A 26,919-nucleotide genomic window follows, 5' to 3' on the forward strand; every position below is an offset into this window, starting at 1 on the left:
CCCTCAATTTAATGCAAGTGTTTTCAGGATCTTGGCTTTTGATGTTTTGCATTGAGCAATGGTATTCCATGTTCACACTGAAACCCACAAGTTGATTGTGGATATTTGCAGGTGCTGGGCAAGGATATGGAGGTGGATTATCATCTGTAACATGAAACAGAAGTTTGTCACACGTGGGGTGGGGTGCATCTGTTCTGAAATCTTCAAAATATTTGGTTTCTAAACATAAAATTAAACTGGGCTAAATTTCCCAACGGTTAAGTCTTACTGGGGAAAAGATTTCTCTGGTGCATTAGGTCTGCACAAACAGAGAACACAGCTGGTTATATTGGGACACTATGCAATCTTAATATTGTGCACATCTCTGTTTTCCTTGGCTTGTTGATGATTTTTGAAAGCATTATATCGTTTAACACAACATTAACCACTCCCGTCCGTCCCCCCCTTCCAAATATCTATCTAAGACCTGTTATGTAGCAAACACCTATGTCTAAACTAAGCATTGAATTCAGCTTACAGCATTGTTCCATCAAAGCTGTGTAAGTACAAAAGAATTGTAGTGTTGACTCACAAGTTCTCCCCTTTTAAGATGCCATACAAAGCAAATTAACAGTTTTATGCATGGAAATGAAGAGACCACACAAAAAAAATTGAAAGGAGCATTAACTTACACTGCAGCTTAATTGTGGAAAACATCCAGTGAACAGTTGAGAGCAGAAAAGCTTAATTGTTGTTGGCTGAGTCCTCCAAATGTTTTGGTGTTTTTGTGTTATCAGGAAATAATTGAGACAAAACTCTCCAATTAACTGACAGTGACAAGCAATGCCCCCAGTTTTTCACTCCACATGCTAATTATCATGTTTGGAAATAGATGGTAATATCACTTTTTTCACTTAAAAACAAGCAAAAAGACATTGTAAATTGTGAAGTGAGCAGAAAATTGTATACAGACGAAAACATTAAGCAAGTGGACAGAGAAAAAGAAAATTGAAGCTGTTTCCACATTGTCAAGGCCTGCGCATGATGAAAGCCTTTTCTTGAGACACTGACTGTAATTTGGGTTTATGAGACCACAGATAAATGGAGCTTGTATTCTTGGAGAAGAGGAGAAAAGTTAGTGAAGCGCTATCATAAGTTGATGGTAATTCCGTTTGCCTTATGGCTATATTGGAAGAAATTTGTAAATTATACTGCAATATTGACAATATGAAGTAGCTGCATAGCGCAACATGTATCCTTAGCACAGCAGTGTCTTGAACTAACAGCTGAAAGTGGCACGTTTTTTGGAGCTTAAAGCTAGCCTCATTCTTAAATCAGACATTTCCATCTTTATTTCTTAGTTTTGTTTTAGAGCTATGTTTTTAATTTAATTAACTGCAGGCAAATTTGTAATGTCTTCAATCACACTGAATGTAGCTCATCCTCAGAATTACTAGCTGGATGTTCATTGTTAATATGACTGCCGTATTTTTTTTTCTTTTGCTGGAATTCTTTCCATGTACTGTATTAAGCCTCCAGGGTAAAGCAGAGGGGCAGCACAGTGGTTAGCACTGCTGCCTCACAGCACCAGGGACCTGGGTTCAATTCCCGCCTCGAGCAACTGTCTGCGTGGGTTTCCTCCGGGTGCCCAGTTTCCTCCCACAGTCCAAAGAAGTGCAGGTTAGGTGAATTGGTCATACTAAATTACCCATAGTGTTAGGTGAAGGGGTAAATGTAGGGAAATGGGTCTGGGTGGGTTGCCCTTCGGAGGGTCGGTGTGGACTTGTTGGGCCGAAGAGTCTGTTTCCACACGGTAGGGAATCTAATCTAAATTAAGAGAATCTAATCTAATGCATGTGCAGATGTCATTTTTTTAAGTGAGAGTTTGGGAAAGTTCATGCCACCTTCCCATGTTTCCCATGTTGTCAGGAGCTTGCTTCACTGTACTTTGATAAACTGCTGGTTTGTATGTAACGTTTGACCTTGACTTTACAAATGCAATAGAACGTATTCGAAATAGGTTATCTCTTATTATGTAGTTCATGAAGTAATATTTCGTGTAGGATCTGTGGAAATGTAATTGTTATCTTTTCTTATTCCATCTAATTTTCTTAATCCTCTGACAGTGCCCTCCAAATTTGTGACCTCTATCACTTGGAACTGTAAGGGTGTTTGAAGGGAACTGGCAGGTGGTGGTATTCCTGAAGAGTCTCACTACACTGACTTAGCAGTTTATTACTGTTGCTGCGTCAAAATCCTGGAACTCCCTCCCTAACAGCCCTGTGGGTATCCTTACATCCCAAGGACCACAGCAGCTCTAGAAGGCAGGTCACCATTATCTCCTCCAGGGCAATATTGGCTCCTGCATTCCCAACATTCCAAGACTGACTGCACTAAAAATTCCTCTATCACTACATACCACTTTGGAATATCCTGTGTTTATGAAAAAGTGCTTTATAAATGCAAGTGTTTTTGATTCTTGGCTATATTTTAATGCACAGTGCAAACAACTGGTTTAGATTTGTTTGGAGCCACTGACCAGTGCTAACTTAAATTAATATTGTATTCCATGCTAGGTGGTTGTTTTTGAAAAAGTTGTCAGCTGAATGTCATAGATCAATTGTGGCATCTTTCAAGATGCATTCTAGAATATTACATGTCTGTCTGAATGTAGTTTGTCAAGGGACCCTATTGAAAACAGGATTCGATGCATCTAGATAAAGTGCAAAATTAAAGTCTCTTGACTGTAACAGTGCTTGAATTCCAATATTACTGGAGTATGCATAGTAGAATCAGTGTTCTGTGCTGCCTTCAGGCGGTTTCCAGACTATCCTCATGATCAATGGCAGAACAGGATGCAAAACAAATCCTCCCTTTTTAATTTTGAATTTCAGTGATCATCCAGGAAAGTGGTGTGCTTATCTGAATAATGTTTCTACCCTGAACTTAAAGCTTTTGAGTTACCTTTTAATGAACTAACTCCTTTTTCTCTCCATTTTAATGTTAGACTCCTGATTGGTTAGATAGTGATTCCTGCCAGAAATGTGACCAGCCTTTCTTCTGGAACTTCAAACAAATGTGGGACAGTAAGAAAATTGGCTTGAGACAGGTATGCAACATTACTATGTAAGAACAAAAGTTGTAAGCTGGCCTTTAGTGCATTAAAATCTATGTAACACAGAGCCAAATACAAATGTGTTGCCCCAGTAATCTGCAGGAAATGAGAATTCTTCTCATTGGGAGCAGAACTAATAATACACAGTACAATGAAAAACAACTAATGATTTTATTTGCATTTGGAATAATTTAGAATGGTGCTTTCAATTGAAAATAGCCTCACAAGTTGAATAAATAAAAATGCTGAGATGCTATTTTTAGTAACAATATATTGGTAAAATGTGAATACGTTTTCAGATTATCAGTATGAGATTGAGTAGTCATAATCGAGGTAATGTTCCGAGTGGTATTCGCAAACCTAAAGCAAACCATCAACTTTTTTTTTAGTATCGATCCTTCGTAAGACCCTAATGAGCAAAAACAAAAGGCAGGTTTTTTGGTTTGGTCATATATTACAATCTTTTTATTGTCAAATTGACTTTTCGGTTTGAGTTAAATTACTTCACATGAAAAGCAGTAAGAATTAGTCAACTCAGAATGAATTGTAAGTATCTTGAATCAAGTAACTTTGTATCTTCCTGCTTCTGGAAAGATCCCATAGTATATTGTGATGGATTATAGACCAGCTCATTAATAGCATCAGATGTGCTCCATTTCAGTTATCTTTGTAGTGACTGAAAATTGAAAGAGATGTTTTGATCATCATTTTATCTGACTCAAACAAATTTATGAACAGTCTATTGTTGTAATGCACAAATGCAGTTTGGTGCTGCAGTTTTTCATATTCAAGATGAAATCTGACCATTCTATCTATAACATGAAAAATATTATTTTCTAATCATAATAACACATACAACTGACGGTCATCTCTGATCCAGAATGGTAAGGCCTAACCTTTTGAGTGTAACACTCTGAACAATTGTCAATATCCTGTTGACTAAAGCAAACAATCTACTTTTTCTCAGAAGTTAACTAATCTGTTTCATACAAGGAACAGATTCTTTTGGTCAGTTTGATTCCTAAATAAATAAAATGAGCAACACTTGTGATGAGCTTAATGACCTTTTCTAATTATAACCTTTTGTATCAAAACGTGTTCAGCAGATGAAATATGCCAGCAAAGCTGCTATGACTGTGCTTTCCATAACTGAGGGTCAATAATGTTAATTGTCACATACTCTACCTGTCCATAATTTTGCCAGTTGCCTAGTTGAATTTTCTGTTGTGTTCAATGGAGCGTTGTCAGTCATTTTTACTTCAGTAAAACTGTAAGTGCTGAAGAAACTCAGCAGGTCTGCAGCATCTGTTGAGAGAGAAACAAAGCTAGCACTTCTAGTCCAATCTGACTTGTGTTTGGAACTCCAGTCAATTATCACAGAATTCTTATGGCACAGAATGAGGCCAGTCAGCCCAATGTGTCTGCACCAGCTCTTCAAATGAGTTTCATTACCTAACACGAATCTCCTTTTGCACACTATTTCTATCGAAATAATCACTCAGTGCTATCTTGAATAATTCAGCCTGCCTCCTCTACATTTCCAGTCAGTGCATTCCATACCATAAGTAACTACTCACTGTGAATTTTTTTGCCTCACATCATCCTTGCTTCTTTTGCACATCTTTTTAAATCTAAGCTCTCTCTTTCTGGTTCCTTTTATGAGTGGGCACAGCATCTCCCTAAATACTCTATCCAGATTTTAAAAAGTCTATCAAATCTCCTATCAACTGTATTCTCTCCAAGGAGAACTGTCCCAGTCTGTTCTCCTGACTGAAGTTTCTCATTCCTGAAACCAAGCTAGTAAATCGCTTCTGAAACCTCTCGGGCACATACTCTTCTATAATGTGGCACCCACAAATGTACACAGTAGTCCAGTTGAGGTCTAACAAATGTCTTATACAAGTTGTACATCATCTCCTTGTTTTTGTACTTTATGTCCCTATTAATAAAGCAGAGGGCACTTTATGAACAGCTCTCTTCAGCTGTCCTGCCACCTTCAGTGATCGTGCACAAATTCACACAGTCGCCTCTACTCCGATACTCCCTTTAGAATTATAGCCCCATCTACATTGTCTTTGTATGTTCTTCCCACCAAAGTGCAATACCTCACACTTCTCTGCATTGAACCTCATCTACCACACATTCCACCAACATCTCAATGTCCTTTTCGTCAATGCTGTCGTCACTATTTACAATTCTTCAAAGTTTCGTGTCATCTGCAAGCTTTGAAATTGCCCCCTGCACACCAAGATCCAGATCATTAATCAATATTGGGAAAAGTATAGGCTCCAGTACAGACCCCGGGGCTCTCCACGAGAAATCTTTCTCCTGGCCAATACATATCCATTGACTCTCTATTTCTTTTATCGCATTCAAACATTGCCACTGTCCTTTTCATACCCTGAGATTTAATTTTCCTCAAGTCTGTTGTGTGACACTGTATAAAATGCCTTCTGGAAATCCATGTACACCTCCCCTGAGTCCAAGGGAGACTATAAGATTACATAGTCAACAGTGTTACGATCATCAAGCCTTTCCCTTAGCTCGTCAAATATAAACTCAAGTGTCTTAGTTAAACACAACTTTTCATTCAGGAATCTGTGCTGACTGTGGCAAATCAATCCACCTTTTTCCATGTGTCAATAATTTATCCTAGAAGCTTCCCCACCAATGCAGTTAAACTGACTGGTCTGTAATTGCTGGGATTATCCTTACAACATTTCTTGGACAATTATCCAGTTTGTTGTTTACAATTATCCAGTCTTTTGGCACCTCCCTTGAGTTCAAGGGAGACTAAAAGATTACATGGTCAACATAATCAATTTTACTTTCAACAAAAGATTGTTCTAATACTTCCAGACAGTGGAACAAGAGTGAATCATTCGCCTTTACGCTCTCTAATCTCAAACTACCTCAAGTACTTTTAAATATCCTTGTTTTAACAAAATTCTGTCAATCCCATTGTGTAATTTTCAGTTAACTCCCAGCATGACAAGGTTTTTGGAGGAGAGAGTTTCAGACTTGCACTGTTTTTTGTGTGAATATTTGCTTCTTGAATTCATCCCTGAACAAATTAATAATATTTTGAGACTATGCCTTTTGTCCATGTTTTTTCAGTAAATAAATTAGTTCATTGACCTTACCAGCTTTGTTAATTATCTTAAGCACGTCAATTAAATCATCCCTTGATCTTCTGTGTTCAGGGACATACACACTTAGGCTATGTACTTTATCCTCATCATTGAAACCTGCCCGCCTGGGAATCTTCAGCTAGGACTAGAATCGTTTTGGCCAAATTTCAGTTCAGATTTTATTTGTCCGGATGAATCTGTGGTAGGTCTACTTACAATATGCTGTGTCTTTATCTGTTTTTGCTTTAGCACCATTGCAGAAAATGTGGGAAAGCTCTGTGTGGGAAGTGCAGCTCAAAGCGATCCTCCATTCCATTGATGGGATTTGAGTTTGAAGTAAGGGTCTGTGACGGCTGCTTTGAATCAATAACAGATGAAGAGTAAGTATAGTGAAAAATTACAGTTGGGCAAGGCTCTTGTTAAACTTTACAGTAGTGATATAATTGATAGGCAGCTTCATTTTGATTATGTTCCACATGATTGAGAATATCTATCTGGAACCCATCAAAACTGGAAAAGTACTTTAAACATGGGAATTCTAGTTAAGTCACCATCTGTACTTATGCTTGTTATGATTTCAAACTATGTGATGTACCTTTATTTCAAATTAGAGATCAGTTTAAATTGAGAGGGGTCCATTTTGTGTATTGAGTCAAATTTACTGAGTAATCACAGTTCAGCTAGAAAATCTGTGGATTTGCTTTGAATCTCACACAAATCAAGACAGATACTTCAGTAGAGTGCTGAATTTTTGTGGGTACAATCTTGCAGTTGATGAAACTGGATTTCCTTGTGATTTGAGGGAATGAAGATGGGTTTCAACCAGTGGACATTGCCCAAATTGGAGAAAGTATAAGTTTTTACAGTAAGTAAGGACATCAAAGGTGGAGGTGAGGGATTTGTAAAGCAGATCAACAGTTAAGAATTCAGTTCACTGGAGGACCAACGGGTAAGGCATTTGCAGCTTAAAAATTGAGTTGCAAGTGACTTGGGAGAGTTGTTTGAAGTGGATATTCTGAAGGAAGGTGATGTTGGAAAAATATTTTAAAATTCTGGACAGTGGAGAGGGCCTTGCCTGGGCGGCATAGAGGCTCAGTGGTTAGCATTGGGATTCTCAGTGCCAGAGACCCAAATTCAATTTCCCCCAAGCTGTCTGTGTGGAGTTTGCACATTCTCCCCATGTCTATGTGGATTTCCTCTTGGGTACTCTGGTTTCCTTCCACAGTCCAAAGATGTGCGGGCTAGGTGGATTAGCCAGGGGAAGTGCAGGGTTATGGGGATAGAGGGGTGGAGATCTGGATCTGGACAGGATGCTCTTCAAAGGGTTGGTCATGACTCGATGAGCCGATTGGCCTGATTCCACACTGTACGGATTCTGTGATTGTGATTGCACCTGTAGAATGTATAAGACAGATGACTGTGAATATGATATGAGGTGGGGGAATTTATCTTATCATAACGGTGGGGAAGTGGATGTAACATGGGTGTCACACAAAGAAAGAAAAAGCACCTTGAGTCAAAATGGAGACACGAAATTGGGCTGAATCTTGCAGTCAGTGGCAAAGCAATGACATTGCTGCTGGCCTTTAAGAAAACTGCCTGCAAAGCGATTTTTGTGAGGCAAACTTCCTCTTTCCTGACACCATTTTGAAACTTAGTGCCATGTCAATAAAATCACCAGTACCAATGATGTCATCAAGAAACTAACTAATCGTTAAGGTATTCTCAACAACCGCAAAATAAGAAGTTAAAGACTTTCTCATTCTTCAGTTTTGCTGATGATGAAAGAAATGATTGGAATGCATGCACTAATAAGATGAAAGCGAAATATAAACTTTCAGAAATATTTTAATAAGTTTTTGTCCACTTTGGATGATCATTCAAAATAAAAAAACTTTTCTCGCAATAGTTATAATATTGCTATTGTGCCTGAAGAAAGGGTGTAACCATTTTGAAGATTTTTATGATCAAAGTAAGTAAAGGGTTAAAATTCTGTTATTTTGAATTAAATTCTTGAGGGAACCTCAACAGCTTGTGATTATGAATGGAGAAACACAAGGTCAGCAACAGCTTTTTGGTTTAGCTATGCATCTGTGGATAGACTGTTGACAGAAGTTTCCCTCCGTTTGAGGAGGAATAACTGAACATTTCCACTACTGAAGGGCAGGATGGCAAATTTGAGTCTTTATTTTTATACTTAATATTACAAATGCCGACCTGCTTGTCAATATCTGATTTTAAACATCCGTTTTTGCTCTGTCTGGATTTGTGAATGGTTTTTATTTATTTTTTCACGTGTGCAGCCGAGCACCAACAGCTACTTTCCATGACAGTAAGCACCATGTGGTTCACATGCATTATGATGTAACCAGAGGCTGGCTTTTGACATCCGGAAATGACCGGGTTATCAAGGTAAGGGTACCTGATGACTGTTCCTTCTCATCTCCAGTATCTCTGAGATATGTGCAATTTATTTTCCCAATGGAATGCCACCAACAGTTTAACAACCAACAGTTGCCTGCTATGAAAATATTTTTCTCAGTGAAACTATACTTGCATCTGACTTCGGTTAGATCTCCTTCCAACTGAACCAAAAGCTTTCCAAATAAATCTTTAAAATTGCTCATACTACATTCTGCTAAAGTTGATGGCATAATGTTTTATCTGTTCTGTTCTAACCCTACAGCATAAACAGACTTCCATTAGCACTCCAGGAGGCTTGCAGCCACCTGCTGTCTAACGCCAGTTTTAAACCATGGAAAATGGCTAAAGTGAGCGATTTCCTGATAAATATCACAGCTAAATCCAATAATAGTATTTGTGTTTGATAACATGATCATCATCTATTCGTCCCAAGTTTTTAGATTACTTACACCAGTGTTGAATTCCTTTTTTAAAAATCATATCATGAGGCTACAGTTATTGGAGCTGCAGTCATCTAGAAATGTAATGCTCCGGGGCATTATTGTTATCTGGTTGGTCTTGGTATGCAAGCAACATTACAAATCTTACAAAGGTGTTAACCAGAATTCTGATTATACTTCCTCACAGCTCTGGGATATGACTCCTGTGGTGTCATGACATGCTCTTGATGATCTTACAAAGGGATTCTGTCAAACAGGCTAGTCTACACATGGAGGATCAGTCTGTAGTGGTCATGCAGTGTGATCACATCAATGAGGAACCAAGGAATTTTACATTTTCGAAGCAACTTTCCAAACCCTGAACAGCTTATGACTAGCCTAAAGTGCAATGATTCCAGAAAAAACTTGGCTGTGAAAAATGAAGTACGGTTTTCCAAAGGGTGGTTTGTGCAGTTGAGGTGTTTGTGTAATTTTGCTGGAATTTATTTGATGGTGTGAAACAACTTCTGTGAACTGTGTTTTCTTATCCAGAAAAAACTTGGCTGTGAAAAATGAAGTACGGTTTTCCAAAGGGTGGTTTGTGCAGTTGAGGTGTTTGTGTAATTTTGCTGGTGTGAAACAACTTCTGTGAACTGTGTTTTCTTAAATGCAGTGTTAAATTCTGTTCGTTATTTTTGTTTGTATTTCAATTTTATTTGTAACTTGCTTGTTAACCAAACTTCATCCTTGAGGGCAAATCCTGTTTTGGTCATGTTATTAACAATAATTTTATTGCTGTGCAGGCTACTTAAAATTATTTCTCATTATGAACGAGAAATAATTTATACTGATAACTTGGATTTTTTTTCCACAGCAGAAGAGAAATCATTTCTGAAAACAGAATTGTGGTAAAGGAAGTGATAAAGGTTAAATTGACTTGGACACTCATTTTCTATGTCTCAAACAGTGAAAATTCCGTACTAAAAGCATTCCAAGTTTTCTCCAGTGATTTTTAAACAGTTAATCCAACCTCCTACATCTGCAGAAATAGGTTCAGAAAACCAGTTCTTTTCTCTAACTTAAGGTGTAAATGATTAGTAAATACAGGTATAGCTCACAAGCTGTTGAATGGAACTCTGGTCTGTCAGACGAATAGTGGTTCCAAACAAATCAACACAACATATAGTCAGCAATGTTAACTACAACTGACTCAATCTTGTTTTCAAGACTGTTTTACTGAGAATACAATTTTGATACTCAAAAAAAACTAAAATGTTTTCCTTACCTCTGGATTTTATAATCCTTGTTATTCCTTCCTTTCTTTATCCCATTGCCTCCTTTGAAAAAGGAAAGGCAATAATTGAGGAACAGTGAGTGCTTTTTACAGCTATGCGCCTTGTTTTCTGGATTGATGCATTCTTTCTTTTGGCTTCTGCTTTTCCTTACAATATACCGATGTATTAAGTGAATTGACCAAACCCATTCTAATCAGAATGCATGCCGTGGTCTGGTGATCTGGCTAAACCCACTCTGTTGATGAGTGTTATAGTCTTGTAATACATTCAATGATCCAGCTAGACCTATTCTGATCAGTAATGCATGTACTGTAATGACCAACATGGAATTTGAAACTTCTGTTGTTAGTTAAATGGGCTTTTGTTTTACTCCTTGTCTTTTCAAATTACACTACATTTCTTACTTCAGAAAATATAGTGGAAATTCTAACCACTTTCCTTAGTTTCTCATTGACTTCTTTCACCTCATTTCCATGTTGTTGTAATTCTTGGTGCTGACCCAGACACTGGCTGTCTCGGTTGTTTGTTGATGTAGCATGTGAGCCGATTGTCGGGATTCTTGCCTCCAGTTCTGAGTCATAGGCATTTGAACACATAAGCTGTGCAGCTGCTTGATCCACATTGAAACTGTTGACTCCTATCTATTCCCTTCGTTTATTCTTCAACTCTGCGTTTTGTTTTGGGTTCACTTTTTTTTGAGTGGTGTATTTTCAAGTGTAAATGTGATCAGCCAGTCTTGATTGCAGAGATCTTCATCCACCACTGAGCTGACTCAGTGGACAATTTGAAGAGCGAAAGACTCTCATTACATTAGTACCTTTTATATGCTCAACATTCCACTGTGATTCACAACTAAATTAGTTATTGTTGTTACATTGACACAAATGGCAGATGGCTTACACACGGTATCAATAGCAACTATTTCACAACGATAGACCCTGTGTAAGAGACAGGATAGCTCAGATTGGCCTGGCCATTGTTACTTATTGTCATTTTTGCCACTTCTATTTTTTCATCTTTAGAAAACATCATGTCCATGCTTGAGAGTCTTCATCAATTATGTACAATGCACATTAAAGCAAAACGGTTTTACTCAAATGCTTGCAATTAATCTTCATTCCATCTGCTGTGCTTTATAATCAATATGGTGCAAGAAGATTGCATTTAAAGCACAAAGTAACTAGTAATAACCAACTTAAAGCACTACATTTTGTGGAGCACAACACTGAGCAAATGTACATGGGAATGGGAGCAGTCCATTTCAATCTGTTGCATATCCTTGATACCCTTACCTTATAAAAGCTACATTTACCACCCAATATCCATGGCTACTGGGGACAGGGTCATGGTAACGGGCCCTAGTTTTGCACTACTCTGCATGTAAAAAAGGGTTATTTTCCCTTATTCTTCTTTTTCACCCACTCAAAATAGTTTCTCTGTTTCTGTCCTATTGAATATTTTTAACACTAAGCACTCATCTAACTTCTGATACTATACCATCTTGTATGAAGAAGCAATGGAACTAACTTAAGGGACATTCATTTAAATCCAATCAGGATTTTGATTGGAATCTCATTTGGTCTCTGTGAATCCAATTATCTTTCAACTAGGGAACCTTGCCATTGCTCCAAATTCATTGTTGATTTGGTCTGTTGTGCAATGAGTGAACTTTGCAGCCGATTGAAGTGATGAATCATGATGTGCTCATCCAAATCTAAGGCATTTTTGTGATGAAACTTTTCATGTCGGAGCTTGGTGACCGAACAAAAGTCTGCCTTGAGAATTCCAACCCTTCCAGCCTTTTGTTAAAATTTGATTACACGTTAGTGCTGATGAACAAAACCCAGTTACTTTTCATCAGTCACAAGAGGTGAGGGAAATTCTGGCATTACAACACTGCCAACCAAACTAGATTCCAGATTTCCACTCTTCCTGTTCTTTGTGAAGAACTGCTTTCAAATATCACCTTGCAATGTATTTGCTTTAAAGGACATGAGAAATAAGACCAGAAACTGATCTTGTGGTCCCTAGAGTCTGCTCCATACAACATAAACATGGCTGATATGACTTAAATGCACTTTCCTGTCTATTCCCAATATCCTTTGATTCCAAGAGATCCGATGTCTGTCTATCTACCTCATTAACAACAATTTTTTGAAGCAATTTCTTATCGCTCTGCAAAATAAATGACCCCTTTTCCTCAACCTGTATACAAGTGTTCTAGATTCCTCAACCACGGGGAACAACTTCTCAGTGCCTATCCTACCAAACATTTCCATTATCTTGGATGTTTCAATAAAATCACCGCTCATTCTTTTGAATGCTAGAGAATGTAGGCACCATTTCCTCAGCCTTTGATCATAGGACAGTATTCATCCCAGGAACTTATGATAATGCAGCTTCTCTGTTGAGCTTCCAAAGCAAGTACATTTCAGAAAAGATTAGCGATTATAGGTGAGGTCTTGAGGAAAGTTACTCGTTTACAAGTGTCATAATATATATTGTAGAAGATCTGTCTGACAGATGGCTCAGAGATTTGCTTCCTTCAGCATGTGTAGGCAAGAAGCAGCCAGAAAATCCTGCTTGGCTACAGCATGCTGTAACTTGCTTCAGCATGGCTGTTGCTATTGGTGATTGCCTAGATTCTGATTGTACGTCTACCCAAAGGCAACTTGTCATTTTTAAAGAAAAAGTTATTAATTAACTTGTTTGGACAAATTTTCACTGTCCAGGACAAAAATAGGAGGAGCCTTAGACTTTCATTCGCTGTTAAGCAGGATTTTGGATAAATGTATTGTCATTCTAATTCCTAACTTATCCCATAATATGGAGCAAAGGTCCTATCTTTGATGTTTTAGATTGTTTGTACAACTCTCCTAATAGCACAGATTGTGCAGCAGTCGCAGTGCACCTACTGGGAGCTTCAAGTCTGACAATGACCCTGGGTCTGAACAGGTTGATTAAAATAACTATAAATAGCACAGCTAAGGGCTCTTGTGGTACCGTGGTAGTGTCCCTACCTCTGGGCCAGAAGTACTTATTTAAGTCCCACCTGCTCCAAAAGCATCCCTGAACAGGTTAATTAGAAAATATCTACAAATAGCACTTTTTAAATATAATTTGCATATCTTTCTGTGAAAGCACGTGTTTGGATACAAGATTAGTCTTGATGTTTTCCCTAGCTTGTTGGTTTACACTGTTGTATGTGAAAAGTAGCTTTGTGGAATCATGTACATAAAGTGCAGAGTAGAATCATTCTGGGTACATCACTGCACTCTAAAGTTCAATATTATGTGAATTTTAAATGAGTTAATTCTCAGAATCAACTGTGTTAAAATTCTGGACCCTTGAATATATGTAGATTTCCCAGGAATACACTTTAACAATGGACACAAGCTTGTTTTGTCATGTGCAGTAAACCTTGAATAAACCAAAGGTGTAAAAACAGAGACCGTACAGCTGTCTTCAGATCAATTCTGGTACTAGTTTTATATGGCAGTATAAATCAGGGATAAGTAATACTTCCAAGTACTGTTTTTTTGTCTTTATTTGTATTCCATGATTTTTTTTCTTAAATCCTAAATGGTGTGAACAGACTCAATGGAGGCAAACTGAATAACCATTTGCAAATATCTGTCTGGTTACTTTTGGTTTTCACCTGTCTCTTAAGGTGCATTGAAAAATATACTTCTGGAACAATTGAGTCGTTATTTACATTACTCATTGTGAAGTGTGCACAAGCTTAATGTACAGTAGGAATTGTATCCCGATATACTGTGGCAGCATGCCCCTGCAAACTGAGGACTCAGCCTAGGTTTTGGGTTGGAGGCCAATGGAGTTCATAGCTTTGAGCTATCTGGACAATCCCATATTCCTGCAAACTCAAGATACTGCTGAGGGTAGGAATCTGAAACTCTAAGATCAAAAACATGGCAAGCAACAGTTCCATTGACCTGAAATGTTGTTTCACCGGTTTTCTTGCAATGCTGTCTCATCTGAGATTTTCTCTTAATTTCTGTAACATATTGCACATACTAATGTAATGGGTTAAATGATATTGGTTTTATGACTGAACAAACTAGAAGTGTCATAACTGTAGACCATGACATTTAGTACAAAGCTGGAGTAATGAGCAGTCAAACAATCTCATTGCTGCTCAGTGAGAGAAACAATGTTGAGGCAGTCCACATTGTGTTCATCTCATGGTCTTGTTAAATGTGCACAGTTCTTCAGTATATTGAAGATTCTAGCTTCTCAAGGCCACTATGTGGACTGCATTTGAACAGTACATTGGTTTTGGGTATTCAGATCTCAGCATTGTGATTTCCCTCCAGAAATGCAGTATTGTCTTCCCAATTTGTGTGTGTGACAATAAGAGATCACCACCTTGTTGCTTTATTTCCCAGAACCTCTTGGCGTTCCACAAGTGTTCTTCTCCATTACTTTATACATAAAAATATTGCTTGCCACCAACCAAAAAAAAATCACATGGTCCTTAACCTCAATGTTGTTTTCTTTCAGTAATTCAGTTTTATTTCCTGCCAGGGAGGACAAATGAAAATGTGGTAGCATGGAAAGGCAGCTGACACAGGAAACTTGCAGTGGTAGAGCTAGTAGAAAGCATGTATGGCTAATAACAAAAAAAAAACACTTTCTTCACATTATTTATATTGCAAATATCATGTCTGCATGATTAGAAATAAAAATATTAACAGCATGATCAGTCTCAGCGAATGGGCTGTATCAATGCTCTTCCTTTACCTTTTTTGCGTTGGAACATGAGTTTTGTATGTCAAGTCAGAAGGCATTACAAAAACAGTGTAATCGTACATGGTCTCACACAAGACTTGTTACATTTACACTGGTTATATCTACTTAACAATTCAAATTATTGAATCTGTTCAATTTTGTTATTTGGACCATGATGTGCAAGGAGGAACAGCAGATCAGTACCTCCACTCCATTTCCCTTGGTACCCTTTGTTTTTTGGAAAAAGATACCGCCTGATTCTACTGTGCTCGCTCTTAGATTAGGATTATGTCTCTTCATTCTTGATCAGTGCAAGTGTTTTCCTCCTTACCTCCATCCTACTGATTCCTTTAATCGTTTTAATCACATTCTATCTGACCATCCCTCAGTCTTCTGCATGTGAATGGTCTTGGCTTGACAACACTATTTAACTACGTAAGCCATATCATTCTAGTAACTTAGTTCTCTTCAAAGAAGACCCAACGAAAGCATTTGATAGAAATACTTGTGCATCCTCTTCCTCCCTCACCCTTCCCACATATACCTGTACATTATCGAGCTCATACCTTTTTAACATCTAGCCAGCAACATTACAATTTCCATGGCATTAAAATGGCTTCCATTGAATTTACATGTGTTGAAAACATGAGCTCTGCTTACTGCATTTCAGTTATTTAGCCAAGTGTGCATATAATCTCCAGCTGAAAACAGAATTATGGTCTGATTCAAATGATTATCAGCTCCTCTATTTTTCTGAATTTGCCAGCGGTTATATAGCTGTGGGTAAAAACTTACAGTACAGAATAAGACTGTCCAGAAAATTGTGCCAATGTAAGCTTATCACAAGAATTATCTTACTGTGCTTTCTCCATAGAGTCCTTTATACTCTTGAGCTTTCAATATCTTTGTGTTTCCTTTTAAATTATGCAGTTGTCTTTGCAATAGCTGGGGGTAAGCATCTCACATATGCCTTTCTGAAAAAAAATCATCTTGCACTAATTTACTCTTCTCTTGGAAGAATGGAGCAGACAATTTAAAAACTGAGTTATACCTCGAGCTAGGTTAATGATCTGATCACACCATGACAAGTAAGCAAGGAGGACTGATTAATTTTAATGGCTGATTTCCCTTTTACAAGTATGCACAACACCGTTTAAAATCAACTATATGCTGAGTGATTGTTATTTGTCTTGCTCTGAAATGTGCTAATTTTAAGTGAGCATTTTCAGCTAAGCTTTCCTAATTAATAAACATAAAATATAATCACCAGTGATAATTGGATCTTATAACTGTGGAAGGGAAATCTGGAAAGTTGCTGTTTTGCCCGAGAACAGCAACATTTGAATTTGATAGAATCTTAAACTTGCAACAAAGTAGTAAGTCGGCCTGTCTTGTGCAAGCTCCCCTACAATCCCAATCTCTACCTGTAAGCTCCTTATCCCTGGAACCTTTCCAACTAAGTCTTGTTTTAAATTATTTATGGCTTCAATATCGACCATCTTTTCAGAAACAATATTCATGTCCTAATAACTCAATGAAGAAAAATCACTTTAGTTCTACTCTTTCGCTACTCCGGGTGCTCCGGTTTCCTCCCACAGTCACAAAGATGTGCAGGTCAACAATATTCACGTCCTAATAACTCAATGAAGAAAAATCACTTTAGTTCTACTCTTTCGCTAATTCTCTTGAATCTGTGATTCTACTCACTCACTCACCAAAGGGAGTACTTTTTCACTATTTGTATCAAAACTTCTCATCTTCTAAAAGCCTGTAAGTCACTACTTGACTTTCTCTCGAGTAGAACAGTACTAATTTTATCAAATTCAAAACATAGCACCTGAAGATTCTTGTGAACTGTTGCTTTCATTTGGGAAACAATTATTTGTAATGTACCACCGTGTAAAGTCCATTTTCTACAAATTGGAGCAGTAATCTTGTGCAGTAATTCCCATTTGTGCTTGTAGCAGTGATCGATGTAGTCTCTGGTCCCTTCATCATAATGAAAACACAGATATACATTTCCAGTTGGGTTATCTTACAGATTCCACAACTATGATGAATACTATTCTGTGAGGCAAAGGAACCTGTTTGAATTCTCTCTCTCTCTCATGATCTCATACAATGGGGTCCAGAAGCAATCTGCTCAGGGGCTTTTCTCTATGTGGCTAATATATTAAAAACATGCCTCACTTGAAACACTGTGAATAATGTCAGTATAAGCACAAAGTAAATTGCCAGAAGGATATAACTCTGTTTACAATGACTGAATTCACATAGAAATAGACCTCCAGTCTTGGAAATGCAATTCCCTTCAGCAATTCTCTTTTGCATCTGTCTTTTCATAACTTGATGGTTGGATATACTTGAGGCATTTCACATAGATGTTTTCCTTTGTGGTCTAACCTAGTTAACTTGAAGAAAAGCTTATAGAAATGCTGAAATCTAATTCCAGAAAAGAAAAATTCTAGAAGCAAGAAAGAACCACTAAACTTGAAGTCAAAACAATCCAAATGCAACTATTACATTTATGAATATGCAGCAAAATTTCAATGAGAGTCTTTTTAGACTGCTATACACTTTGTCACAATTATTTGACTGTGTCTAGTTTTTGTGTACATTGTTTAATTAGCTCTTGTTTCCCGAAAGATTCAATAAAGGAAGACCGTCCATTTTACTTGCAACCCCTTAGCTACGCCGTTCCAATCTGGTTTCCACAGCTGCTCAGACCGAAAGTGTCCTCATTAAATGATAGACCAGAACCCTGCCCGTTTTACCTTTGATTTGAATCATTCCTAACTGAGCAGAAGGTTGTTCCAGAATCAAGATTCTGTAAGGCGAATGTGGCTGGCCTTGAATAAGAAAGGGATTGAGTGGAGTTGGGGCAAATGTCGTGTTCAACAATACACGAGATCAACCAATTGATCAGACATTCCCTAGTCGGGCACATCTCTTTACATCCCTCTAACAAAAAAAATCCCCAGGTCTATCGAGTTCCTCTTTCGGCAGGGACTGTGCAGTTGGACGTGCTCCAGCTGTCAGAATCAGACCAATGCAAACAGCCTACAAGTCAAGTTCCAAGTATCTTATATGCATGCAGTTAATAATGTTCACCTGAGCAACAGGAGCAATTGAATGCTATTACTGAACATCTACAAAGTTCCAGACTCCAGTAAAAGTCTTTTATGAGTTTGGGAAAGTTATAACTTGAATTTGGGCTGTGGAAATCTATGGTACTGTAATATATTAACATGATCAGATCTTACTATCAAGAATTGGTACACTTGCAGATGAAGGGCTCTCATGAACGTTACTGAAGTTTAATGAGATTGCTGCTAATGTGTCAATACACAAGCCAGTGCTGTACTACCAAATGATGTTTTTATTACTGGTACAACAATTACATTGTTATCAAAGTAAAATACTGTGCATGCTGGTGGTCTGCAATAAAAACAGAGCAAATGGAAGTACTCCAGTCTGGCAGTATCAAAGAGAGCAACAGAGCTGATCTTTCAGATTGATGACTTTTCATCAAAACTGAATCTTTCCAGAATTTTCTGTTTTTCTTTTATACTGTGCTGGTAATGTTTTGATAAATAATTCTGCAAGTATTCAGTGTCACCCAGGTTTTATTGTACCTCCACATTAATACATACCAACTTAGTTCAGAATTTTAATGTGTCATTAATGTATCTAAATTGTTACTGTATCAATGTATTGTCAATCAAAATAAAAGTGTTTGCGATTTGTTAGAATGATCATAACCTTGAGCACTGTACTTTGACATACTTTGGTTGTGCACCTTGATATGGCTATAGTAATTGACACACTTCTGGTGTCTTGCTTCAGTTAGCCAATTTTATAAGAATTGCATGGTTTTCAGTTGTAACTTCTTTCTCTTTCCCTACATACTCATATCCATAGTCTCAAGGAGAAATTTTAGCTTGTTACAGATTGACATGCTGACAGCTTCATCTGCAGATTCCACGTTTCTGTCCCCTTCATTTTCCTTATCAGTATTGTCTTTCATCCCAGTCTTCTACCTTGAATGAGTAGTGACATCTCCCTCCTTAACTGAGTAAGGTCAGTACTGCCACATTCAGCTACCACCACTAACTTGACTCCTTTGATTCCATTATTTTCACTGACTGCACTTTAACAGAGTCCTTACAATGTTTAGTAGCCTTCATAACCCATGCACACTGTCTCTGTCGTACCCTGACCGTTGTTGCAGAAGTGGAAACATGGTTCTCTTCTAACTTTCAATTTGTCCCTCAACATCTGAAACTCTTTCTTTCACAATGAGTGTGACTCAAATATTCCAATGGCTGCACAGGCCATCCGACCTCTTCCTCTCCTTGTCCAAACTTCTGTTTCCAAAATATGGGTCCTGTTAACCCAACACCTGCATCAGCACTACCTTCCTGCAGATGGCTGACAACTAAATAACCCAACCATAAACACAGGGCCAGTTATTTGTTCATTAGGCTGACGGAATAGCTTTGCCTGGAGGATAACTGAGTCCATGAACTTCTGATATAGTGGGGTTTTGTACACTTTTAACAGAAAAGGTAGTCTATTTCACTATTAATTATTTTCCAAGATAGTTGTCAAAGGTATTTACAAATGCAATAAATTTTCAAAAACCATATGGAAAGACTGCCCTTGCATATATTAAAAAAAGGCGCACGTCTCTTGAATGTCCTTTTAATCATGTTGTGGGAATAGTGCTCTTGAAATAAATGTCAAATATTTAGTGTTATATTGCCATGGTGAAATCACTCAAACCATTAAGGGTTTTATAAAGACAATAGCGGGACAATAAATATCTAGGTGCCTTTTAAAATATTTAATAGCTGATCTAGAAAAATCATGCAGAGTTCTTGAATAAATGTGAACTGCAATGCAGAAAATCAGGAAATACGCAATAGATAGGTCTGCAGATGGAGACAATATAAATCAAGATTTTAGTCAGTGATTCTGTACCAGAAGTCACTGTTACAACTCAATGTAGATATTTTAAAACAACCTGCTCAGAGATGCTTTGATGCACTTATGGAAGAGGTGGGACTTTAATCCAGATCTCTTAGTTCAGAGGTAGGGACATTACCACTGCACCACAAGTGCCCTCGCACAAAACAAGAGTACTAATGTACAGCTATAGAAAGCTACAGATAGTGGTTTTTAAAAGCCAGTTCAAAAACCTGGATGGAAGTGCTGAATGAAAATGGGGGGAGAAAAAGCTCATGGGCAATGTAAAGCCATTAGAAAAGAATAAAATCAGTTTAAGTCACAAAAAGCACACTTAAAGGTTGTGGTTACATTCTGGAAAATTACCATTTTCCACACATACGTGTGGCATTGTACATTCTTAGCTGAAATTACTTGCAAAATGAAATACATAAACAATTAAATAGGCTGCTAATCGCAACACATAGGTGTCATGCACTGCTTAAATTCAGTCACATGTTTAAACAGGTTCAAGTCTAAATAGGATGCAGCTGTGAACAGGGAATGGGAGGGGTCCTGACACCTTAGCCCCCACCTCTCACATGACCACATACATACCCACACCCATGACATTGCTGGTTTCCAGATTAATGGCACGTGCAGTTATGGGTGTCAGTATGCACTGCCTAAAAGTACTGTACTTTTACATTGACCTAGATGCCATCAGTAGCAGAGGTTGGTTAGTGCTAGTATTCACTAAAATCCTGGAACTACCAGCAATAATAGGCCTCTACCATTATGTAGAGCCCTAGATCTCAAGTGAAAATGGAGTTAGCAACCAAGAGAAGAACACCAGAGCCGTAGGAAAGACAAAAAGAGGGGTAAGGTGATACTAGAATACTAATGTTACTGGATTAGTAAATCTAGAGCCCCAAATTCAATCGCTGGAGACACAGTTTCGAATACCACCACAGGTTCATAAATCTGGAATATAAAAGCTAATCTCTTCAACGGTATCCATGAAACTATTGTCATTAAAACCCATCCAGTTTAGTAATGTCCTTTAGGGAAGGATATCTACTGTCCTAGTCCACATGTGACTCCAGATCGGCAGCAATGCGGATTACTCTCAACTACTCTTTGCAAATGGCTGAGCAAGCCACTCAATTCAAGGGCAATTTCGTATGGGTGAAAAGTGCTGGCATTGCCAGAAATACCACATCCCAAAAGAGCAGAGGGCAGGGGGTGAGGCCCCAGGGAGAGATAATGCCTGGGACAGAGGCAAGGGAACAATGTCAGAGACTGATGGCTAGAGCAAAGGCAGAAAGAACACAGTAAACAGAAGAGAACATCTGTGGCAAACAATGCAAGTGAAACTGCGCACATTAAATGGATTTTTTTCTAACTGTTAATGATGTTAGAACATAACAATGTCAAAGGGGAGACTTTATTGCTATGATAAGTCTTAGCGACGGAAATCGAAAGGAAGCAGAGGGAGAAGCGGAAAGGAAAACGGAGGCAAATAGCTAAAGGACAAAAATAATCACCAGCTCTCAGCTGAAAGTGCTGCAAGGGTGAAGTATTGTTCCTGACTGCATGACCTATGGTTGCAAGTTAAAAGACAAGAAGGTGGGAAAGTAGCTGGAGACGGACAGATTTTGACCGAGTGATCACCCAATCTGTGTTGTGTGCCCTCATTATGGAGGGGTTGCCCAATTAAGAGCAAAACGTATAGGTTGGAGGGCAACAGAAAGAGTTCCACCTCCGTGACTTTTCAAAGGATTGCGTTTGCCTTTCTGCTGACAATATCAACTGTTGCCAGGTTTATGGTTTGTTGCTATTTCCTCCAAGCTTTTCATCAGTTTCTCTTCCTCAGCAGTTGTTGCTTTTGTTTGAGCCAGCAAGAGATGTGTTGACACAGGCTTCCTGTCTGTTCAAAGGGAAAACAACAGAGAAGCTGAACACAGCAGTGATAAACACTTTCTAAAACAACAGAAAAACATTTTAATCAAAGTGCCTGCACCAGTTATGCCACTTTCGAGCACTTTAAAAGCTGAGAAGAAAGATGTGCACAATTTCAAAATAGCATTGATTATATTACACACGAAATTTGGGTTCTGTCTAGCCTGGTAACTTTGGACCCATGGTCCCAAAGCTCACCATCACTGGGATTTCCTGTCTCAATCTGCTGAAGGTTAATTTGATGGGAGATTATAACATATTGATAACTTATCCAAGGAGACTCAGGGAACAAATCTTTGCAGATGGCGAAATCTGAATTCAATTCACAAATCTTCAGTCTATTAACAACCGTGAAACCATTACTGATTGTCCAAAAGAGGTTCCTGTCGAGAGGAAGGTGAAACAATTCCGAAATAAAAGGATCAGAGCCCAAATCTGTAGTCTTGTGTGCAAAAATCAGGTCAAATCAAACCCAGCCATTCACTGACCCTTCACACAACTGTCAATCATTAGCAAAGTGATAGAAAGGGTTAAACAGTCAACAGTTCTCTCAAACAGTACCTGCTCACTGACTCACAGCTTGGGTTCCGCCAGGGCCATTTAGCTCCTGACCTCATTACAGCCTTGGCTCAAACACGGACAAAAGAGCTGAATTCCAGAGGTGAGCTCCAGGACATCTCTGCGAGAGTTCCTCACTGTACTGTCCTTGACCCCACCATCTTCAGCACCTCTATCACTGACCTTCCCTCCATCATATGGTCAGAAGTGGGGACGTTCACTGCTAACTGTACAACGTTCAGCACCATTTGTGACTGCCCACATACTGAAGCCGTCCACGTTCACATGCAGCAAGATCTGGACCATATCAGGCTCGGGCTGACAGGTAGCAAGTAACATTCATGGCACACAAATGCCAGGCATGAATCATTCTCAACCAGAGAGATACTGACTACTGCGCCTTGATGTTCCATTCTATCACCATCACTGAATCCCTCAGTATGAACATCCCAGGGGTTAATACTATCTGGAATGGAACTGGAACAGCCAAATAAATACTGTCACAACACAGCAGATCAAGAACTAGGAATTCTGCGGCAAATGACTCAGCTCCTGTCTCTTACTCCCCTGTCCACCATCTACAATGTTTGTTCTGGAATGTTCCACCATTTGCCTCGATGAGTTCAGTTCTGAGAAGCTCGACACCATCCAGGACAAAGCACCTCACGCGATTGGAGTTCCACCTTAAACATTTACTCTAACACCACTGACCCTCAGTAGCAGCAGTGTCTACCACTTACAAGGCACACTGAAGAAATTCATCCAGACTCCTGCAACAGCAGCTTCCAAACCCATGACCACTTCCATCTAGAAGGACAAGGGCTGCAGGTACATGGGAACACCAGCATCTGCAAGCCACTCAGCATTCTGACTTGGAAATATATCACTGTTCCTTCAGTGGCACTGGGTCACAATCCTGGAACTTGCTCTCTTACAGCTTTTCTGGTGTCCCTGCACCTCAAGGACTGCAACAGTAGAAGAAAGCAAGACACCGTCACTTTCTTAAGAGCAGTAAAGGGTGGACATAAAAGCTGGTGGTACCCAAAGCGTGGAGCAAATGCATCAAAAAAATTCAAGGTGTGGTCTGCTCTGATTTATTTGCAATTCCTTGAACATTGTATCGGGTGATTTCTAGGATGGTGGAAGACGTTTTGGAATATTGGTCATTACGTCTGAACCACAGTGCAGAATGAAAGCTCATGTTGCAAAGTGGGAGTAATTGGTTAAAATGCCTCTTGAGACAGGCCCTGGGTGGACTGGATTAATCTCCATTGCCCTTACCTTGGAAATAGAGGCCACTGGGTTGCTGTGCTGCCATGTTGGAAACAGCAAGCCAAACCAATGTATCTGCCCCTTGAAACGGAGTCCTCAGCCTGTCCTTCATCTTTGCATAGAAATCCGGCATGGAAAATCTCACAGCTAGCAAGGGAAAAGATTTTTGAATCAAATGTACTGAGATTTAAAGTCAAAGTGCAATGTATGACGTGTCCAAATAACTCGTGCAGTGAAAACGGGTGCATTTTGTCTTTGTTAAAAATCAGCATTTGGTGTCATTTGACATTACCTGCTGTATCAGCCCAGCCTGGATGCAGAGAGGAGAAGTGGATGTTCTTATGCATTTTAGCCCATTGCTCTGTCATAACCACTTGTTGCCGCTGGGTTAGAAAAAGCAGTTAGAAAGAGCTATTACTTTGGTTTGACTCAAAACGCAGAATAGGGCAGGAAATTCAGAGAAGGGGTTGTAAAATAACCAGACGGGATGTTCAATTAACACTCAGAATTGTTCTGATCTCGGGCAATGAATAATGATTATAGACAAATCTAATATCATTCTGGCAGAGTGGTTGCTAATTTGTCCTCACCTGGGGTTCAGTGTAGCACAGTCAAAATGGAGAGACATTCGTCAAGTAGTTCAACGTAATATAACTCAAGTGCAGAAATCTGCAATTACTTATACTCTTGTCCAGTTAGTCTCCTTCCCTTCTACACCAAACTCCTGGGTTCCTCTGTATAAGCAGTTCCCAACTCTAACAGCTCTGTTAGATATGCGCAGCTCGATCTTTGAGGACAAACCTTATTCTGTGCGTAGGCCATGGGTCCATCAAACCTCCCTTTCTCAAACTGCAAGTCATCCACGTTCAGCTTCTGGACCAGCATTCCCCCTGACGACACGGTGATCTGGCAAACACATCAAAATATTCCATCAACGTGCATGAAAATAAAGCAGGGAATATCCTTGAGGGAAGCAAAAGAACAGCAGGTAATGCCAAATAAAGATGATCTAGAAACTGGCGCACAACATGGTTGTGGGAAGAACAAATTGAGCTCACCACTCTGGCATCTTCACATTTTTCTAGTAGAGGTATCAAGGCTGTAGTGAGTATGTACGGACCTGAGGAAAGAAGGAGGAACCCATAACCATTTGCAAATGGCATTAATCCAGTAGACGATTACTTGTAGTTTAGTCATTATCTAATACACTGGATTTCAAACCATAGGGTCAAGGAGGTGTACAGCATGGAAACAGACCCTTCGGTCCAACCTGTCCATGCTGACCAGATATCCCAACCCAATCTAGTCTCACCTGCCAACACTAGGCCCATATCCCTCCAAACCCTTCCTATTCATATACCCATCCAAATGCCTTTTAAATGTTGCAATTGTACCAGCCTCCACCACTTCCTCTGGCAGCTCATTCCATACATGGAACACCTTCTGCGTGAAGATGTTGCCCCTTAGGTCTCTTTTATATTTTTCCCCTCTCACCCTAAACCTATGCCCTCTAGTTCTGGACTCCCCCACCCAGGGAAAAGACTTTGTCTATTTATCCTATCCATGCCCCTCGTGATTTTACAAACCTCTATAAGGTCACCCCTCAGCCTCTGATGCTCCAGGGAAAACAGCCCCAGTCTATTCTGCCTCTCCCTATAGCTCAAACCTTCCAACCTTGGCAACATCCTTGTAAATCTTTTCTGAACCCTTTTAAGTTTCGCAACATCTTTCCGATGGGAGGGAGCCTCACAGAACCTTCACAATTGTAATGTCAGGACTGTCTTGTCCGAATTCTAGCTTGGGCTTCACTTACTGGAGTCATTCAAGATTTGTCATTGTTGCCACTTCCTGTCCAATAACATCACTTCTAGTAACGCTATATGCTAATGGTCACTCATACAAAGGTTTAAATTGGGCAGCACCGCGATCAAAAATTAAGGATGATTTAGTGGTGAAGCCTACCATTGAATTGAATTGATTTGGCTTTATTGTCACATAGCAAGTCACCATACTACAGCACCATCTTAATAAAGATTTAAATTCTTAGGAGGAAAAATAATTAGAAAAATAAAAAAGTCCAGCATTACAGATCACAGGGGTCGATTAGAAAGCTAAAGAGATACAATGTTCGGATTGGCAGTCTTTCCTTGCCAGTGTGAACTCTTCTCCACTCATCAGGACTCGCATTGATTGTTCTTTCCCTCTTTAAGTGCAAATGAAAATAGAAAGGAGCAGGACCCAGGAAGCAAAAGATTTTGCTCCTGTCCACCCCACTTACTCAACTTCCCAAGCATGACCTTTGGAAGAGGCAGCAATTCAGTGAAGGGAAGGGGCCTTTTAGGTGGTTATCGACTCAGGTTGGTTTCCATCACAGAGTATATGACCAAATGCAGCACCCCAGGTTCCAACAGTGAACTCCAACTTTGTAGGCAAGTGTTTCACCCCCTCACCTCCACCCTTTCCAATTTCTCCAGAGTACTGTCAGCATCCGTACCCTGCTAGACAAATCAGGCCCCAACCCAGACAAGATGGGTTTCAGTTAAGACACAGATGAGCGGAACTACTGCAAATACAGCCCACAGCAGCGGGAGGGAAAGGGGAACTTGAACATTTCTCAGCTCCCATCTCTGTTCCACCTAGCGACCAGAACACCAGGAAAAAGCTCACATATACAGTGTGTACAGGCCAGATTGCATGGTTAGCAAGAGGAACTCAAGAGATTGAGGTTGTGAGGATAGGTTGCATAAACTTGGCATTTATTCCTTTGAGATCATGGGGTGATCCAGCCTGAGGCATTAAAAATGTTAGAAAGATTGAATCAAGTTCACGCAGATAGACACGAGTGGGGAAAGTGAAGAATGAGAGGATGGTTAAATCGCAGTTTGGCTTTTTCAGAGAGAAATCATAAAGCAACTGCTCACAAAGGATGGGGGAGATCCATATCTTTAGTTGGTTATGAGTATCAATGGGTATGGAACCAAGGTAGGTAAATGAGCTTAATCTAATTAAATAGGCCTCAGGGACTGATGAGCCTACTCTTGCTCATTGAGATCTTTGCAAACTACAGA

At 39.2% G+C, this 26,919-nt stretch overlaps 2 protein-coding genes across 3 annotated transcripts in view; one reads left to right on the forward strand and one right to left on the reverse strand.

Moving 5' to 3' along the window:
• Nucleotides 1-9,607, forward strand: part of wdfy2 (WD repeat and FYVE domain containing 2) — a 41,834-nt gene extending 32,227 nt beyond the window's left edge. The window contains exons 9-12 of one of the 2 annotated variants that reach the window (XM_043700437.1): nucleotides 2,987-3,088; nucleotides 6,475-6,605; nucleotides 8,529-8,637; nucleotides 9,277-9,607. In XM_043700437.1, coding sequence (XP_043556372.1) covers nucleotides 2,987-3,088; nucleotides 6,475-6,605; nucleotides 8,529-8,637; nucleotides 9,277-9,306 — 372 coding nt within the window. In that variant the 3' untranslated portion in view covers nucleotides 9,307-9,607. The other variant, XM_043700435.1, reaches the window with a different exon arrangement.
• A 9,113-nt stretch (nucleotides 9,608-18,720) lies between these two features.
• The window catches only part of dhrs12 (dehydrogenase/reductase (SDR family) member 12), a 31,862-nt gene continuing 23,663 nt past the window's right edge, over nucleotides 18,721-26,919 (reverse strand). Inside the window, exons 6-10 of the mRNA XM_043700440.1 lie at nucleotides 24,910-24,971; nucleotides 24,653-24,757; nucleotides 24,144-24,234; nucleotides 23,861-23,998; nucleotides 18,721-21,989 (exon numbers count right to left, since the gene is read on the reverse strand). Coding sequence (XP_043556375.1) covers nucleotides 21,868-21,989; nucleotides 23,861-23,998; nucleotides 24,144-24,234; nucleotides 24,653-24,757; nucleotides 24,910-24,971 — 518 coding nt within the window. The 3' untranslated portion in view covers nucleotides 18,721-21,867. The remainder of the gene's footprint in view (nucleotides 21,990-23,860; nucleotides 23,999-24,143; nucleotides 24,235-24,652; nucleotides 24,758-24,909; nucleotides 24,972-26,919) is intronic.

This window comes from Chiloscyllium plagiosum, chromosome 12, assembly GCF_004010195.1.
Source record: "Chiloscyllium plagiosum isolate BGI_BamShark_2017 chromosome 12, ASM401019v2, whole genome shotgun sequence".
Taxonomy (NCBI): Eukaryota; Metazoa; Chordata; class Chondrichthyes; order Orectolobiformes; family Hemiscylliidae; genus Chiloscyllium; species Chiloscyllium plagiosum.